Here is a 14,315-nt window from a genome sequence, read left to right on the forward strand (position 1 = left end):
GGTGGCACAACCCTGCGCCGAGATATGTCAGTGCCCTTGCACCCGCCCCGCGTCCTGGCAACAGCGTCAGGGCCGCGGTCCCTGCTCGGCCGAAGCACGGGGCAGCCACCGGAGCCTGCCCTTCCCCAACCACTCGGTTCCGAAATTGCTTTCGTGGGGCGAGGCCTCTCTAAGCCTGCCGTGTTCAACCCAGACCTGAATCGGAGGATCCCAGAAAACGAGGGTCCGATAGGACCTCAGGAGTCAGACCTCTGCTCAAAGCAGGACCAGCCCCAACTACAGCATCCCAGCTGAGACTTCGGGCGTACAGGCAGACCTCGGACTTACCACACAACTAGCTTCTGAAAACCGAGTCTTAAGTCAAAATGTTGTAACGTGGAACCGATTTTTTTCCCATGGGAACGATGTTAGAAATGGGGGATTGGTTCCTGAACCGAGGTCTGATCCCCTATTTTCACCAAAAGTAATCCCGAATGTTGTACTCAATCAGTTATAGATGAGTAATATAGCTACGTTAATGTATTCAGGTCATTGGGGGGCGACTGCCCCAGGCCCCATGCTTTGGGGGGGCCCCCACGGAGCTGGATGGATCAGCCACAGCAACCCTGTGCTGCTGGCTTCGCAGCCAGCTGCTCACTACTGCCCCCTCCCCTGCCACTCACGCTCACACTACCAATGGCGGCAGCAATTTCTTTGGGTCCAGGGGTGGGGCTCCGCATGGGCTGATTTGCCCCGGGCCCCGCACCCTGCTTGGGTCAGCTCTGAATGTATTTATATTGTAAATAGCAATCATATTGATTTGGAACGACTTCTTTGAGGTGACTTTGCTGGACTTTTTGCAGGGTTTTTGTCTGGAGTCTTCTCAGGAGTCTTGGCTGCAGGTTTTTCTGGAGTCTTGTCTGCTTTCTTAAAGAAAGCATTCAAGGAAGTTTGGACAAATGTTCTCCAAGGAGATGGGCAACACAGCGAACTTGTTCACTGGTGTGGTATCAGATCAAGCGTCATAAAGTTGAAACTGATGTCAGAAAGTTGAAACAGGGTAGCAATTTATGAACGTCTCAAGTGACGTTTGTTGTAACTTGAAACGTCTTAAGTCGAGGACTGCCTGTACCCAGTTCACTCTGCCTTGCCGCATCCACCCTGCCACCCTGACATGCCTTTGGATGTGCCCTTCCTAAACAGGCTGAAGCTCCAGTAGAGTTATTACTTTCACTTGATGAAGGGGTCCTCTAAGATAATAGTGCTCAACCTTTTTTGTACCAGGACCCATTTGTAAACATTGATGGCCAGTCCCGACCCAGTGCCCCTCGCTCCTGATCTGCTGCTCCCAGGCCCCAGCTCTTCCCAGTGTGGGGCATGGGGAGGCCCCAAGCAGCCTCTTGCAAGCTGGAACTCTCGCTACCTGCAAGGGAAAATCCACCATTTCCCATGTTTTTCTCCTTTAGGGAGAATCCATTTTTAAAGTTTGCTCACAACCCTTTCATATAGTCTTGTGAGCAAGTTTTAGGTCATGACTCGCAGATTGAGAAACACTGCTCTAAGGGCACATCACCCATCACTTGGGACAACAAAAAGATAATACAGGGATGGGAGTGAAGGTCATAGGTTCAAAACGAGTGCACCAAGGGCAGGGCGCTGAGCAGAGAATGCCGAACTGTTGTGTGACACAGGTCTTTTGATATGTCATTCGGGACAGTAGCCTGAAGCCCACCAAGTAAAGCTATAAGCTGGAAGTTTATAAGTGACCCCCTTGGTGTTGGGAGCCACTAAGGGCATATCACTGATTACTTGGGACAACAGAAAAACAAAACAGGAATGGGAGCGAGGATCATAGGTTGAAAATGTGTGCACCAAGGTGGGACATCGAAGAGAGAATGCTAGACCATTGTGTGACACAGGAGACGGGGCAAGATGAACTGATGGTCTGACCTAGTAAATGGTAGTTCCTAGGAATTAAGGATTTTGCTACATTTAAATCATTCTCAGTTCATTTGCACATAGCAGTCAGAACTGCCGTTCTCAACTGGGGTACCCAGCATGCAAGGGTGCTTTGGGATCCTTTCAAGGGTGCCCTGTGGCACCATGCAGTGTTAGCTCTGTTAGGTTTGCAAGTGTGATTCTCAAGATAAACCCACAGATTTGAAATAGCCATCCGTAGTGTTAGAAACAGTCTGAGCTGCTTTGGTCTTTCTGTGGTTTCCTTGTGACAGAAAAACTCCTGTATTATTTTTCCATAATCAAGAAATGAGAGAAAACTGTGAGCTGACATGTTCCAAGGGGTGCCTCAAGTCTGAAAAAGTTGAGAACTACTGAGTTAGAAAGTATCAGCTGCTGCCCTTTTGAAACATTACCCTTTTAAAAGGGCTCCAAGTGCTCATGGACCTGTAACCTGTGTACATACTGGATAATTTTTTACTAGTTTTGATCCTCTGTTTGATCCTCTGTTTGAGCCTCACAATTATTTGGAAATCTAAAACTGCTGAGGCTTGTGGAACCTGGTTGTAGAAGAAGGTGTTAAACTGTAAATGAGCAGGACTGGGTAATGAGCTGTGAAGATCCAGCACTCTCTCTTTATTTTTATTATTATTATTATAGAGGTTCGTTTTTTTAGGGTTTTTTTTCAGTTTGCTTATTTCAGCACAACTGTAGGAATCCTTAGTTCATAAGTTATTTTCTTAGCATATTGGAATCCTCAGAATAGACAAGATGCAAATGGGTGGGTGAGTTTTTTCCCCCCTTATGTGTATACATTCTGTTGTTGATAGGCAAGTCAAAATGAAAATGATGCCAAGATGTGAGTTTGCTCTTTAAGACTTAGTACTACCCTGGCATCCATAAACAATGTAGTATGAGATGTACAAGAACCTTTTATGACATTAAAGTTGTGTTTATGAGTCTTTAAAGGTGGTGACTGCCCTATTCTAGCATGGTCAAATTAATCTGTGCTCATAGGTGACAGAATTAGGAGGAAATTATGCTGGAGATCAGAGACATTTTCTGATTATGAGAGCAGACAAGCATTGGAACAGGCTATCTAGTGTAATTGTGGAATTACCCATCCGTGGAAATTTTCAAGAGCGGGCTGGACAGGCAGCTGGCTGAGATGGTCTGGTCAGGGATGATCCTGGCTTGGGTAGGGACTGGACTAGATAACCTTGTGAGGTCTTTTCCAGCCCTACTTTTCTATTATCCTATGCTTTAGGGCCAGGGAGATGCTATGTACCATTTAGACCTTGTAATTTTCCTAAACACATTAACAAAACCTTGTGCTTGGCAGTGCAACATTGCTGGCTCCATTGGAGGGCTTTGCCTGTGATGAATTCAAAGGTTTGTCTAAAGCAATTGACCTTAGATCCTTTTCTTGAATCAATTTACCTAGGATGATTCTAACTCTATGTGGAAACTCTGATTTTGGTTGGGTTTGAACTACTTTCTCAGTGATTTAATGAAACCAGAATAAACACCATTTATACCAAAACTAAGTGTGGACACAAGAAGAGGCTGGTTTAACTACATTATTTTAATTACACTTTGATAGTTATTCAACATTGTTGTGTAAACAAAGCTCTTTCATTTTCTTTTTCCTTTGCTCCCAGGTCTGTCCAACTTAGGAAATGTGTTTTTTGTAAGAGTAGGTAGTTAGGAACTTTAGAAATGCAATTTATTTATCAATTTACAAATCATTTTCATGCATATCTTAGAAATGCCAGATTAATGATTACAAGAATGAAACTTGCTTTCTTTGTTTAGAGAGATGTTATGCAACAAGGTAATCATCAAGTCTTTCTGTTTGGCAGGGTGATATTACAGGATGATCATATCTATGAAATGTGGTTATTTTACAATGCTGTGATGAAAACAGAGGGTAGAGGGTGAATGGTACCTGTCTCTGCCTTAGTAATTAGTCTTATTCATGTCTGTAGAGAAATCTCTCTAACTCCTCCAGGCTCAAAAATAGACTGGAGTTAGAATTCTCAAAAATAGAAATTGTGAAAATAGTGTGGCAAATGAATTGACTGAGAATGTAAGCATGGAATTGTTTCAGGATAATTTTGTTAATGATGAGTGGCTGTGTTGGACTGGTGAAACAGTAACCTACAAAAGCAAAGTGTGGGCCTGATACTGGACTGTTCAGACTGGGACTTTTACCTCCAATTTCTGATCCCAAGCTGTGACTATTCTTGGAATTTAAGATGCTAAGAATGGGAAATTGTTAGTTGCAAAACGTCTAACTCCTGGGTCACTAGGATTTACATTAGAAATTCTGGATCCCTGTCGTGCAAATTTGGCTCTGCAATTAATCTGATTTCTTAACGCTGGATCCTCACAGCAAAATGCAGACATTTCTGCCCTGCAGTTGGCACTTGTGACTGCAGCATGTATAAACATACCTGATTTAGCTTTTATATCATTAGTCAGGATTCCAGTAGCAGTTCCAAACCTTGGTGCAACTCAGGTGTCTGAAGCATACAGTGGTTTGTTTTTTTTTCATATCTCTTGTTGCCTAAGCTAGTTAGATTTCTGGGCAAAATTCAGCACTAATGAAACGAATTAATTTGTACTTAAGATAATGGAGTTGTATATATGGTACAAGAGATGATTTTTGTATCAGTTTGTAATATTCTCCTTCCTTTTAGTTTCAAGACCTTCCTGTACAGCTACTGAAACACTGTTCTTTTAAAAGCAAACATAGTTTATGGATTGGTATGAGTTTATTCTTCCTGGAGAGAGAAATCCCACACAGAATGTATCAACACTGCCAGAGTTTCTGTTGGAGGCATTTAGAAAAGTTTGGGATTTTTCTCTTAAAATTGATATTGTGCACTTTCCTTTATAATGGTGCTAACCTGGAAGGATTTTGAAGTTTACATACAGCCCTTTATGTCTGTTATAAAGGTGATGCAATATATTTGTCAATTCAGCACACGTATCCAAGATAATTCATCTTTTTCCTGGATTACGTTTTCTGAGCCTCAGTAGGGAAGAGCAAAATGGGCCAGGTTCTGAGCTTGGTAGTGTTGAGCAAGGGTATGAAACTCATCCAGCCCTGGATGAGGTACATAGGGATGGTGCGCTGGCTGGATCAAGCCAACAGACTGGCCCCACATACCAGAGGCAACAAACAGGACTGGTCTGGCCTGGCATCTCATGCTGTGCATACCCTGAACCAGCCCTGCACACTGTGTGCAGCACGCATTGGTCCTGGTCACACACGGAGCTGTCATGGGACATGTGCTGCATGAGGTGTCCACACCAAACCAGCACTTTATGCTAGCTCAGGTGCTTAGGACCAGTTTATGGACCTAATCCAGACTGACCCTAGAGCCAGCATACAGGCCCCTTTCAGCCCCGCGCACTGTATGCAACATATGGAATCAGTCTGAGGCCCACAGGATGGATCCAAGGGCTCCACAGATCTTTGGCGCCCCTGTGATTGAGTAGCACTTTACTTGGTACGTAGTGTTGGTTTTAGTGATTGAAGAATGACATTCTGCTTAGGATGAGTAAAGGGTGGCAGACTCAGTCTATATAGTAATCTGTTAGGTATTTATAAAATGTTGATTTTTTTTTCAGAACTGTTTCTTGTTTTTAGAAGTACTTCTGTTTTAATCATTTGTGTTCTTATTTTCAGAATGCTGTTACTGTGATCAAGGCCTCCTGTCAAGATTTCCTTAATCTTAAGATTTTGCTTAATGGATGTTTGTACACTGGTGTGGAAACTTTGGGAAAAGAGCTTTTTATGTACTTTGGTCAGAAAGCATTGAGGTAAGAAAAGGAATATATATGGTATTGCATATACTTGTGTACTGAACCTATATTTTTTTAGACTGTTTTCTTGCTCTCGGTGCAGTCCATTTCAGTGACGTGAAAGCTAATACTGTAGAGAAGCGTCTTTGTACAATCTGTATTTAGGTGCTGGATTTTCCAGATAATGACAGGGTAAGTGCAACAGCTCTGCTTTACTGTAACAAAAGGAGTTTGGAAAGGCTGTGAGTTATCTGAAATTAGTGTGTGAGTGCTATTCTCCTTCTTGAATTATTTGAGATTTAATAACATAAAATATGCTTAATGAAACAGCAGTTTATTGTACACAGTACTGGTAGCATTGCATACCATTATAATTGTTTAATGCTTTTCTTGATTAATAGCATTCTCAATTGCTTATAACTTTGCCAACTTCAACTCTGAGCCAACATTGTCTATGAAGGATACTAGATTGAGACTGAATTTTTTCAAGTTTTTACTTAAACTGTTGCAAATTCACCTCCTTAAAAGCAGGAGGTTCAATGTTATTTCATACGTAAGTAGTTTGTCCTCAGTTTGATTTAACTACCTTCATGTTTGTTCTTTTTTAAAAGCTAACAAGAAGTTGTGTTCATTTTGATCACTATGCGCCCATCTAGGTTGATATAGGCGCTGTCTAGCAGCCTTGAAGCAGACGCCCAGTCCAGGCCTCAGGGCATGTCCCCGAGACTTGGGTGTTGGGCTTCGTTCAACCCTGAGGGAGGCCCCAACACTCGCCTGCCATGAATTGATCTTTTGTTTAGTAGTGGGACTCTCCCTCGCGGAAACTTGTGGACCGGGTGCTGCCCCTTGCAGGCGTTCTTGGCGCTCCACCTCCCCTACACCCCAGCCATACGCCAGCCTTCAGGATGACCAGGAGATGGGTCGCTGGCTTGTCTCTTTGATGCTCGCTCCTGCTTTTGTTCCCTCTTGCCCGTCCCTCAGTGTTTTTCTTCGCCCCAGGTATCTATGGGACCGGCCCTGTCTCAATCTCCACCTTGGCCCTATCTCTAAGCCGTCAGGTTCGCCGAGGCGGCCTCTACTCTTCTTCTTGACCCTCTGGGTCAATTGGAGATGCTTCCCCGGTTCAGGCTCTGGGTGCCCTACGAGGCACCAATATCAACCAAGAAACAAAAGGGGGAAAAAAGGAGAAAAGAAAGAAACAGCAGGGGTTCGAGCCCCACTCACGGGTCCGGCGTCTGTGGTCGTCAGGATCCCTTGACGCCGTCCTCCTTTATCCAGTTGTCCTATCGAGCCGGGCATTTACCCTTTTAAGAGGTCTCGGACCCTTCTGGTGGGCCCCCGTCCAGACCCCCGCAGCTCCCCTTCTCTGACGGTCCTGCAGTCCAGAGGACAGCTGCTTCCCCTGTCCCTGGTTCAGATGCCCTCCCGGCATTGAGGAGATGAAAAGTTTTTAAATCTGGCGGGCAGCGGTTTTTGATCATGTCATCCGCTGGTTTCGCTCCCAGCCAAAAATAACAGTGGCTGATGAACCACGCCAGCGGCTCTTCTCAGCATGGCACGGTTTTCCCTGCTGGAGGTAAGCAAGCCCTCTCCTTAGGGCTTTTGGTTTTCTTTTTCTGGGATTTTATCCCAGCCTCGGGTTCCGCCATGGGAGGGGTTCTCGGGACTTCCGTTTGTGTCCCCCTGGGAGACACTGTTTTGGCTATATGGCAGTTATTCTGTATTTATGTGCCTTATCAATTTTGTGACATGCCTTAATCAAAAGATTGCCAATAAGAGATCAGGTGACAAATGTGCTCCTTTAGTTAATGGCTATTTGTAGGCCTAATGGACAGTGTGGAGGTGAAACTCTTAGATGTCAATGACCAATTGCATTTCAAGAAGAAAAGTCATTGTTGGAGAAAACCTGGACTGCCAAGCAGCTGGAAAAGAGGGCTGTCAAAACTCAAAATGGGGAGACAGTCAGTCTTGGGGGTAGGCACCCAAAATAGTGTGTATAAGGATTGCCCAAGAATGAGAAACGTTAGCCTCACACAGAAGCAAGTATATTCCATGGGGAAGGTCCATTACCAGGGGAATTCCGGATCCCCAGGCAGGAAGGAATGTTGTTCCTTCTATCGAATGATCCATTGATAGAATTGTCAAGATGGTGGGAGGCGGAGAAGGTGGCTTTAAGGGATTTAGGTGATGTCTGCTTGGAAGAAATGGTCTTTGGAATCCATTTCCCACATCTTGGGATGAATCCTGGTCCCTGGCTGTTAGAGCTGACAAAGTCAGCAGGGAAGGTTGCTCCCTGGAAACGCTGACGAGGACTGTTATAGTCAGGAAAGTGGATGAGAATTTTGCCATTGTGTCCTCAAAGTCTATGTTTCCTCTTTCTTGTACAATTTCTTTCTCCTTTGCAATAAATCCTTTTGATATTTTTTGTCTTGTGGTGAAAATAGTTTTCAGGGAGAACAATAACTTTGAGACTCCCTTTGCTTCAGGAGATGTGGTGGGGAGACACCTATGGGTATTTATAGACTTGCTCCGGGGGGGGGAGTGGCTTTAATTAGCAAGCTGCGCTAGTTAAAAGTGCCCAAACATCACATGCATCAGCGTCTCTGTACTGAGAAAAGGCAGTGGGGCGCTTTGAACTAAATCTCATTCAACCAGCTTTAGTTCAAAGCTCCCCACTGCCATTTTTCAGTGCAAGGATGCTGATACATGTGATGCTGGAGGCTGCTCAAGTGCATTCATTTCTGCGCTCCAGCAAACTTGAGTAATCGAATCTGCTCTGATGCACTGGAGTTACAGCGCATTGGAGCAGCTTCACTGCACATCTATAGGAGCTCTATAATTTTATAAAAAGCAAGGGGAGATTCCTGGAGTTGGCAAAGTTTCTTCTGTTGCAGCTGTGTAGTCTGGTGTGAGGGCTGGTGGAACTAAGGCTTGTGGGGATGAGCAGTTGCCCCCAGGGACAACATTTTGTTTGTTTCTTAAGACAAACAGCAGGAAGAAACCAAGGGCTCTTGGTTCAGGGTTTAGTTGGTTCATGCTAAGAAATAATTTCTAAGAATTAGTTTGGAGATGTTGGGTGGTATGCCCATCTAACTTTATGGAGCCTCTCCTGTGCAACCCTAAAGCACATGCTAGGGGTCTGCCATGGAGATGACTCCTGCTGTCATGATGCAGGGTCGTGTTCTCTTTGGAGGATACCCTGATACTCACTTGCCACATCTTGGATGTTATGTACCAACTCTATGATTCAGTAACGGGGTTCCCTTCCATCATGGGGAATGCAGCAGGCGTCGTCACTAGTGGGCATTACTGGGGCTCCACCTCCCAGCCAACCTACTGGGACTGCCAAACAATGGACAATTCGGCTCCACTTTGATGTGGTGTCCCACTCCCTCTCTGCCTCTCTGGCCCTTGGTGGTTGTAATAACCTATCTCCCTGCCACATGGATGTGCTTGGGGCAGTGAGATGGACTTGACGATGGGTCTAGCCTACCTGCGTTGAGGTATTCTGAGCGGCCCCAGCCCGCTCGACCTTCAGCAACTGTCTTTTGGCCTTTTCTCTGGCCCCAGGGCTTCAAGGTAAACAGAACGATAAATAAAGAACCAAAACTCCAGGGAGGGGCCTTTGCCCACTCCCCACTCACACATCCTGCGTTTGCCGGCTTTGCCGTCCCTCAGTGTTCTACTTCGGACCAACTCCCTCGCTGTCCTTGGTGATGTGGTCCTTTAAATCAAGCCCTGGACCCCCCTGCTGGGTCCCTGTCTGGCCCCTCCTCGTTGGCATCGGGAAGCCTCTGTTCAGCCTGGAGGATGGTCTCACAGCTCCCTTCCTGCTGTGCCACCCTCCCCCCCAGCTGATTTCTCGCCACCGGCTTTTATCCCTGGTGGACGGTGTTCCTTGATGACATCATCGGGCTGCACCATCCCCAGCCATAGAGAAAAGCGACTGATGACCCATGCAGGCGCTCCGCCTCTCTGTGGTTCGTCCAGCCTGGCTGTCCCTGGGGAAGGTAAGTTTGCCCTGTTCTCAGGGCTTTTCATCTTGCTGTCGTGGAGGGTTGTCCCCACCGCAACCCATGCCATGTGAGGGGTCTCCCGTTCCTTTCTTGTTGTCCCCCTAGGACAGGTGGCTTTGCTGGTTGTAAAACCATTTTCTAGTCACTTGTCAAGAGCTCCAAACCACCTTGTTTTGGAGGGCTTGGAACTTATGAGGAGAAGGTCCTGAAATCAAAAAGAAAGTGTGTCTTTCTCTTCCTACATCTGTTTGAGTTTCCTGGGTCTAAACAATACCAATCACTGTTGGGAAAGCTTGTAGGAGGTTTGCCAGTAAATGTAGGGTATTCTGTGTGCACTGGGCGGGATCCTCCCCACCTCAGAACAGTCTTTGTCAGTTATAGTGAATAGGCTCCCAAGCCTACTATGTGATTGGTAGACAGCAAGGCTTGGTCCTGATCCCCAGGTATTCAGTAGCATCGTTTTCCACAATGCTTCAAGCTAGGGTAGGATACTAAGATGAGACCATGGGTTACAGTCTCAAATCTTAGACTGATTGGAGGTTACTTCTGTGTACATGAGGACCCTCATCAAACGGCCTGAAGAGCTTAGGAAGCAGGAAAGGCTCATTCCATTGGCAATGCATAGGGGGTGCATGTGTACCAACCTGCTGCTCGCACCTCCCCCCAACAACTGCTGACACCACCGGCGGCATCTGTGGGTGGTCACCACCCTCTACCCCCGCCGCCGACACTGCTGCAACTGCCTGTGGGCAGTCACTGTGCCCCCCCAGCCTCTGGGGGCATGCGTTGTTTACGTCTTATGCCTTTACAAGTGAGGTAACTTCGAGTGGTGCTACGAACAAAACCCAGGTCTCTTATATGTCAAGTTGCATCTTAGCTGTGCTGCCTTTAAGAATAAATGTGTTAAATTGTTTTTTCTGTGGTTATAATGCCAAAGGAACCTTGTTCCTTTCCAGATACAAGAATAGAAATTCAGTTGTGTGATTTCTGGCATTGCTCTGCTGTGTAGTAACTAGATGGATAAGCCATTGGTAAAATGTGTATCATCCTCCTTGAGTGCTGGTCAGCATTCATAATAATGGCTTGCTGTTTCGTCCAGTTGTTCTTTTCGTGTAGGTAGCTAAGATCTGGGTCTTAAGTTTCGCCCAGATTTACTCAGCCACTGGTTCAGTAGGTTTCCACCTGAAAGCAAATGGAGTCAGTATAAAATCTCTTTTAAAAAATGAAACAAATCTTCAATTAAAAAAGAAAAAACACATTAAAATTGAAGAAAAAAAATGTTAAAAGGCTGTCGTGGTTGAGGGAGTAAAGCATTCTCTACAAAAGTTGGGATACATGACAGAATAAAGGTTTCAACAGCAAGCTGGACAGTGAGTGAGGCGATGGTTATAAGAGCTGGAGCAGAATGATGAAGAGAACACACCTCTCATAATTCTAACTTTGAGTTTTCAAGACTGTATTTACCTAAGGGAGTAAAATCGAGGTTTGACTCAGGCAACTTTAACTCTTCACCTCCTAAACTTTGAGTGCTTGGCTTTGCATCACTGATCTTCTCTTCTTGTGTTATTTTGTATATAATAGATATGGTGATCCCATGTGGCAGTAACTAAAATAAGTCCATGACCTTTCTTCTTTTTTGTTTTTAAAGTTTGCAGAACAGAAGTTCACGGAACAAACTTCAAGACCTTTTAAAACTTTGTAATATTTACATGACGGCTGTTTTAATTTTTTTTTAAACCCAGTGATTTGCTCTTAATCAGTACAATCTAAATTTATTTTATGTAGGTAATTCCCAATGATTTCAGTTCAGAGTGTGTTTAATCAGCACCTCTGAAATTTGGGCCTATTTGTCTAAGGATAATTTCTAGTTTTTATTCCTTTTCTACACACTTTTTTATCATGAATATTCACTAAAACAAAAGAGTGATAGCAAACATAAGTCAAAATATGTTGTTAAGACTGAATTTTTTTTTTCAATCAAGCAGAGCCAGTTTGTATGCGTTGTAGTATAATATAGGCAGGTAGACTTTTCAGCTAGTTAACATGAACATGAAACTTCTATTAAATCATCTTTTTTCCTTGTCAATATATATTTTTTAACTTTTTTTTTTATTATCTTATGTTCAAGGAAAGTACATTTCATTGTCAAGGTGGACATATCCTGGACAGTTGTCAGGTCATGATTTTTCTAAGTTTGAAACTAACAATATCAGCAGGTCCCTGCCAGCTCATGAAGCAATGATATATTGCCAGTGACAGTACTGTTGTAGTAGAGTGATGTGATTTAAAAATGCTTGGCTGCGAGTAGGGCAGCTTACAGTGGGTTCTATGCTGGATACATAAAGGCAGTGATATATTACTAATTAGTGAGAATGAAATGTAAATTTATTTCTGGTATCAAGGATTTGCTGGTTACCAGGTACAAAGCTTTATGCTAATAGATGCAGATAAGATAGCTTAAAAGTGATGAAAATATTAGAGAACTATGGCTCAAAGAGTCATAAGATGTGATTACCTTCAATGAAGAGCCCATAACACTGATACCAGAAGATACCAATTTCAAAATAAATTAAAATGCACTAAAACAAAATACTCTAACACAAGTATCCAAAAACAGTGACAGTATCCAAAAACTCCCTAGGCGCCTAGCAAGAATGATGACTGTTCAGTAATCAAATTTCTCCCAAACTAAGTCTTGAAGTTGGTAACCTAGCATTATTTGATATGCTGAAGTGCTTGGTATGCCAAGAGCAATTATTTTCCCAAAGTATGAGACAACATTCTGATGTTTGAAGAAACCAAAATCTATTTAGTTGGATTGTTGATGAATCTTAAGTATTTCTTCGTTTTACGAGTCTTCTCATCTTTCAGGCAGGGGTTTATAGAAACCTGATTGGGAATAGACCACTGGTATCCCCTTGCCAGTCTTTGTGATGCCTTTCAGAGAAAAGGCCAAGTTTATATTATTAAAACTGATTTTAAAGAAATCGAAAACTTTTCTATTACCATTTTTGAAACTCAAAAGTAATCAACCCACACTTATGACTTTCTTCTTTTTTTGCCTGCTGTTACTTATAACCTATAATTGCTATAATTAATATGAGTATAGAATCAACATAGAATTATTTTCCTCTTCATTTACTTTGAACTATAGACCATGTTTTGAAATAATTGACTGTAAGAGAATCAGTGAAACAGGTTAAGTACCGTTTTTTCAGTAGTCACTTGAATAGACTGGTGTGTGTATGTTGGGTTTTTTTGCAGAATTGGGCCTAGTCTGATTTCCCTGCAAGTATTGGCCTTTCTTGTATAAAACAGAGAATAAAAACATTTTAAACACAGGAAAATGCAATTATTAACAAAAACAGTAAAACAGTGACAAAGACTAACACTCTTATTTAATTGACTACATTTAAATTTAATTGGGTATGTGAAAGATCAGTTTGTCCTCCTACTATGCATTGGTATCAAAACACTGGGCTACAGGATGGTACTAAAAAACAATCTTACCACTTAGAGCATTTTGAAAAAGTTATTTTCCCTTCAAAAATATTTTTTCCATTAGAAAAGATGAGAGAATGTGCCCTAAACTCCAGCATGGGAGCAAAATCCCATGTTGGTGCAGGATTTTAATTAGCTTTAAATAGTAAGCTCTCTATCAATTATTTACTGAGTGTACATGATCAAATGTTTCAGTTATACCCATCCTAGTGCTTTTTAATTTCATAGATTTCATAGACATTAGGGCTGGAAGGGACCTCAGAAGACCATCGAGTCCAGCCCCCTGCCCAAAGGGCAGGAAGTCAGCTGGGGTCACAGGATTCCAGCAAGATAAGCATCCAGTTTGCTCTTGAAGGTGTTCAATGTAGGCGCTTGAACCACCTCCGGTGGCAGGCTGTTCCAGACCTTGGGGGCTCGGACAGTAAAGAAATTCTTCCTTATGTCCAGCCTGCAACGGTCTTGTAGTAGTTTATGACTGTTCGACCTAGTCGTCATCTCTTGGGGTGCTCTGGTGAACAAACGTTCCCCCAGATACTGGTGGTCACCCCTGATAAACTTGTAGGTGGCCATCAGATCACCCCTGAGCCTGCGCTTTTCCAGGCTAAAGAGCCCCAGGGCTCTCGGCCTGTCATCGTAGGGTCTGCTTCCCTGACCTCTGATCATGCGCGTGGATCATTCTTCTCTGGACTCTCTCAAGCTTCTCCACATCCTGTTTGAATTGTGGAGCCCAAAACTGGATGCAGTACTCCAGCTGCGGCCTCACCAAGGCCGAGTACAAGGGGAGAATGACGTCCCGGGATTTGCTTGAGAAGCATCTATGGATGCAAGCCAACGTCTTGGTCGCTTTACTAGCCTCAGCATCGCATTGCAGGCTCATGTTCATCTTGTGGTCAATGATGACCCCCAAGTCTCTTTCTTCCATAGTGCTAGCCAACATAGCACTGCTGAGCCTATAAGGATGCTGCGGGTTTTTTTTCCCAAGGTGGAGAACCTTGCATTTATCGGCGTTGAACACCATCAGATTCTCGTCCACCCACTTGCTGAGCCTGT

General features: G+C 43.8%; 1 protein-coding gene across 1 annotated transcript in view; it reads left to right on the forward strand.

Moving 5' to 3' along the window:
• The first annotated feature begins 4,030 nt into the window (after positions 1 to 4,030).
• Positions 4,031 to 14,315, forward strand: part of NEIL3 (nei like DNA glycosylase 3) — a 56,639-nt gene continuing 46,354 nt past the window's right edge. Inside the window, exons 1-2 of the mRNA XM_014522063.2 lie at positions 4,031 to 4,090; positions 5,633 to 5,766. Coding sequence (XP_014377549.1) covers positions 4,031 to 4,090; positions 5,633 to 5,766 — 194 coding nt within the window. The remainder of the gene's footprint in view (positions 4,091 to 5,632; positions 5,767 to 14,315) is intronic.

The sequence above is a fragment of the Alligator sinensis genome, unplaced genomic scaffold (assembly GCF_000455745.1).
Source record: "Alligator sinensis unplaced genomic scaffold, ASM45574v1 scaffold614_1, whole genome shotgun sequence".
NCBI classification, from domain to species: Eukaryota; Metazoa; Chordata; order Crocodylia; family Alligatoridae; genus Alligator; species Alligator sinensis.